At 35.3% G+C, this 4,532-nt stretch overlaps 1 protein-coding gene across 1 annotated transcript; it reads right to left on the reverse strand.

Moving 5' to 3' along the window:
- Positions 1–8: 8 nt before the first annotated feature.
- LOC132145030 (fibroblast growth factor 21-like) lies at positions 9–2,462 on the reverse strand. Its single transcript, XM_059555737.1, has 4 exons — positions 2,199–2,462; positions 1,827–1,904; positions 1,462–1,565; positions 9–593 (listed from the first exon to the last, which is right to left on the reverse strand). Exons 1-4 carry the CDS (start codon positions 2,350–2,352, stop codon positions 273–275), a joined length of 657 nt encoding a protein of 218 aa, XP_059411720.1. The 5' UTR covers positions 2,353–2,462; the 3' UTR covers positions 9–272.
- Positions 2,463–4,532: the final 2,070 nt, after the last annotated feature.

Raw genomic sequence — 4,532 nt, forward strand, 5'->3', positions numbered from 1 at the left:
ACTCGGTGTATTACAAAAAGAACAAACACACTGCAGGTGGAATCGTCTCCAGCTGAATTTAAATATTTAAATGCACAGTTGTATAACTTTATATATAACAATATTTAAGTTAATTTAAATTAATTTAAATAATTTTAGACCATAGCAAATAAATAAATAAGTTCTAATAAATACAGTTTTGGGCAAAGAAAAAACACAGTAACAAAACATTTTAAACATTGCAGTCCAGAGATAATGTAAAGCATGCCTCCATAACCGATTTTCTCCCGTCTTCATTTCCTAGTGTGCAGACTGGGACTGAAGACAGTCTCAATATGTGAGTGATGTCCTATTCCTAGCGGGTCGTCAGAGTCCAGGTTTATGTCCTTAATGTATTGTTTGACCCCCTGTATCTGGCTGTCCTCTCCTTTCTCTGCCATTGCCAACTGAGTATTCATAACAGGGAGGAACCGAGATAGTGGGGCGCTGTGTTTCTGCCCAGACTTCTTTGAGAGGAGCGACACGGGATTCTTAGTGTGTGGAGAAAGGAAATAAGAATATCCATCTGGCAGCAGCAACTCCTGAAAGGTGCAGTCTCCTTCAGTGTAATGTGACTGAAAAACAGAACAAAACTCAGAACCAGTGAAGTTCATCTACCTTAAATAAATCTAACAGCGTACTCCGTGTTTACTACAGGTGTTAGCAAACCATGTCAAATCAATTCCACATTGAATAAATAATGAAATACAGGATTCAAAAACATAAATATAAAAATTAAGATTTCAACATTTCTACAAATCTAGAATTCGAGTATTGAAGAGAAAACTAATTATTAATTGTAAAAACATTATTTATATATCAATGACTTTTAAATGTTGTGCAAATTATAAAAAATACACAAATAGTTTTGTTTTTGAAGTCTCTTATGCTCACTAAGGCTGCATTCGTTTGGTTGAAATGTAATTTATTTTATATATATTATACGTAAATATATAAAAAAAAGTAGTTTATTCCTTTGATGCAAAGCTTAATTTTTAGCATCATTACAGCTTTCAGTGTCACATGATCCTTCAGAATTCATTTGAATATGCTGATTTGCAGCTCAAAAACCTTCTCAAAATCTTTTTTGAAAACAGCATTTTTTTTGTTGTTGTGAAAATCAAGGTTGTCTTTCTTTTTCAGGATTCTTTCATGAATAGAAAAAAAAATTATTTGAAATATATTCTCTGTAAAATTATAAATATCGTTTAACTATCTAAAGTTTAAATAAAATATCATATTATAATATTGTATATTTTGCTTGTACAAATGGCAAAACAGTAAATGCTATAGTATCCATTTTATCTAGACACTGCTAGGCTAGAATGGTGTCTTTTTATCAGTTGTCATTTTTCAGTTTTATAATATCTTAATTTATTTGTTTTTGAATAACCATGCTCTTTTGGATGTTTCATATTTGTGAAGATGTTCGAATGTTCAGACCTGTCCTTTCAAGTTGTCTTCATCATCCACGCAGAGGAAGAGCGATGTAGCCGCGCTCTGGATGACCGTCTCCCCGGCTTTCACCGAACGCAGGTTCAGCACACCTGCAGCGCAGTAAACACACACATCACCTTCAGACCTCTAATACTGCCACTAGAAGATATTTTCATATCATCAGCCAAAATGACGACAATTTTTTATTATTTGCATAACCCTTGTTATCACAGATATTATGAATTATTATCTTTTCTGATAAGGTATTTGTCCTTGAAGGACATTCGGAGAAGTAAGGGTTACTTAATTATTACAATAGTACTCCGACAGTAAACTGTGCTCTTCAACTCATGTTTGCAGCAGTTGCTTACAGTTGGGCTTCTCTACTTGAGACCCTCGAACGGAGCCGTCAGGTTTCATTTCGAGGAACAGCCCATATTTTCTGTTATCTAAAATGGATAAAAACATACAGAGACACATGAACACAGTTATTGCCATTACCTCAAGCCAGTCTTTGCTCTTTAGGAACAAAACACAGTACAATTGTAGCGCAAAACGAATGCCCTTAAATAAAAGGCAGAGGACGGAATGATTCCAGATAGCCATGTTGACAGAAGAAAGCAGCACACATCACAGTTACCCACATTAAGCAGATCCTAACATCTATACATTTACACGCTGCAGCTCAAAAAGAAGCAGAAACCCATTTGCAACAATTGCAATAGGTTAAAGGTTAAGGTTACCTGTGTAGAGAAGACGTTCCCTGACTTGTGTGCTAAATGGCAGAAGCACGTTCTGTACAGGAACATACATACACCAATGAAGAGGAGGACACAGAGCAAAAAAAATGAAAAAACAGGCAAAAAGCATGATTGGCGGAGTCGAACAGGTGCTCATCAATACAAATGGATGGTATTCAAAAGTAGAAATATTCTCAAAAAGAAAATATCTGTAATAATAATCCTCAGAACTGACTTAAAATGTAAATGATATATAAAAACGAAGAGGCTAACTCCAATTAGTGTAGCTGAATTGCGATGTCCCCAAGACCTCCAGATGTGAAGATGGTCTACACAGAAGACATGTCTCTGTAAACTTGTATTTATACGGTGCGCATGAGAGAGCGACAGAGAATCCATGAGTCACTCGAGTACGAAAAGGAAAAATGATAACAAACTTGTTTTCAGGAAATGAAGGAGGAAAAACTGATGGTAAATCTCACATGGCTACGCCGGATATGCCACTGATCTCTGAGGACAGGGGACCCCCCCCGACTTTTGTACTAAGAGGAGAACATATAGAATTTAAAATTGCATATCGCAGATAAATCATTGTTTATTTAATATAAAGTGTTTCAATTATTTCCCAGTATTAAGAGCAAATGGGAGTGGAGGTGGCAGTTTAAACAAGAACAGATAAGGGGCCATAAAAAGCACTCAAAGGGGGTTTCATGCTCATCTGTGCATGCATGACAGGACGAGAGGACATTACACTACCGTCCCATCAGCTAGAGAGGGCAGTGTGGCATCAAGTGAAACTTTTGAATGAAAAAGTTCAAGTGTGCATGTCTTATCTTAACAAAAGTTAGCACAAACATGCAAACCCGGTCTGTCAATAATTGTTGGATCCCTGTAAATGATTAAAGACTGTAAATACGGAGGTGTAATTGAACAGCTGGACTCCATCAAGTGTTGACTGATGTCTTTTATAATACAATCCCTAAAGAATCACATCCTTTTCTCCAATTGCCATTTTGCCCGTTCATCTTAATGCAACTACTTTAAGCTTTCGCATTCCGTCTCGGTGACGTCCAGGGTCCTCACAATAACGTCAGTGTCCCCTGTTGTCCTGGGACGAATGAGGAGGATTGACGTCTTTCTGGCCATCTGCTGCTCTCTCCCATCCTTTGCTTTCTTTGAGCGGATTAAGTGTTTTGATGTCTTTGTCTCATCATTGTGCAAGGAAATGTTGAGCTTGAAGGGATTTCGTTCGCCCAGACGGGATTTAAACATGCCTCGTGCTCACAGCGACTCTTACACAAGAGGCATTAAAGGACAAAGCACTCAATAAGTTAAATAAATCGTTTTGATTTTATTACGCACACCATAGACAGCAGCTGATTTCATAGGAAAATGAATTGAAGTCTATCAGACATGATAAATACATGAGTCAGACAAAATACATTATGAAGAGCAAGCTAAATTTTACTAATTCGAGTGCAACGCTAGACAATAAACATAATCCATAACAGCAAATGACAACAATATTAACATCAAAGTAATTCTTGAACTGTAAAGGGGAAAGAAAAATATTGCTTTAGATCTTTCGTAGATTAAAAGAAATCAGTCTCAGAAATACTAATGCAAACAAATGAGACGACTGTAGATGTACAGTAAGATTATTGAGCTACAGTGTCGATTGCTTATGATTTAGGAAGGTTTTGATGAGGATTACTGAAATCTGAGACGCTTGACTGCAGACTTTGGTTTAATGGCAAATCTGTTTTAACAAAACCATTCACAAGTTTGGGGTCGATTTGGAATGTTTTTCTAATATAGAGCAAGGCTGTATTTATTTGATCAAAAGTACAGTAAAAACAGTAATATTGGGAAATATTATTAGATTTTTACATCTGAATTTTCAGCAGTCATTACTCCAGTCTTCAGTGTCACGTGAGCCTTCAGAAATCATTATAATATGCTGATTTGCTGCGCAAGAAACATGTATTATTATTATTATTGTTATTATTATTATTCATGTTTAAAACAGTTGCGCTGCTTAATATTTTTTGTGAAAAAGTAATACATAAAATATGCAACATGTCATTTCAGGATTCTTCATTGAATGGAAAGATCAAAAGAACATCACAGAATCTGTCACAGAAATCTTTTGTAACATGATGAATGACTTTACAGTCACCTTCGATCAATTGAATGCATCGTTTCCGAATAAATTATTCATTTCTTTAAAAAATGACTGACCTTCAACTATTTTACTATTATAATTTAATATTATTATAATTTAATTTAATATATTATAATTTTACAAACTATTGTAATTTGACAATGAAACATTTT

The sequence above is a fragment of the Carassius carassius genome, chromosome 1 (genome assembly GCF_963082965.1).
Source record: "Carassius carassius chromosome 1, fCarCar2.1, whole genome shotgun sequence".
Taxonomy (NCBI): domain Eukaryota; kingdom Metazoa; phylum Chordata; class Actinopteri; order Cypriniformes; family Cyprinidae; genus Carassius; species Carassius carassius.

Coding starts and splice junctions, on each gene's coding strand:
- LOC132145030 (XM_059555737.1), bottom strand. CDS start 2,352: ATGAGCACCTGTTCGACTCCGCCAATCATGCTTTTTGCCTGTTTTTTC. Junction 1,566..1,826: donor TCAAGTAGAGAAGCCCAACT/GTAAGCAACTGC, acceptor ACTGCGCTGCAG/GTGTGCTGAACCTGCGTTCG. Junction 594..1,461: donor AAGACAACTTGAAAGGACAG/GTCTGAACATTC, acceptor TCTGTTTTTCAG/TCACATTACACTGAAGGAGA.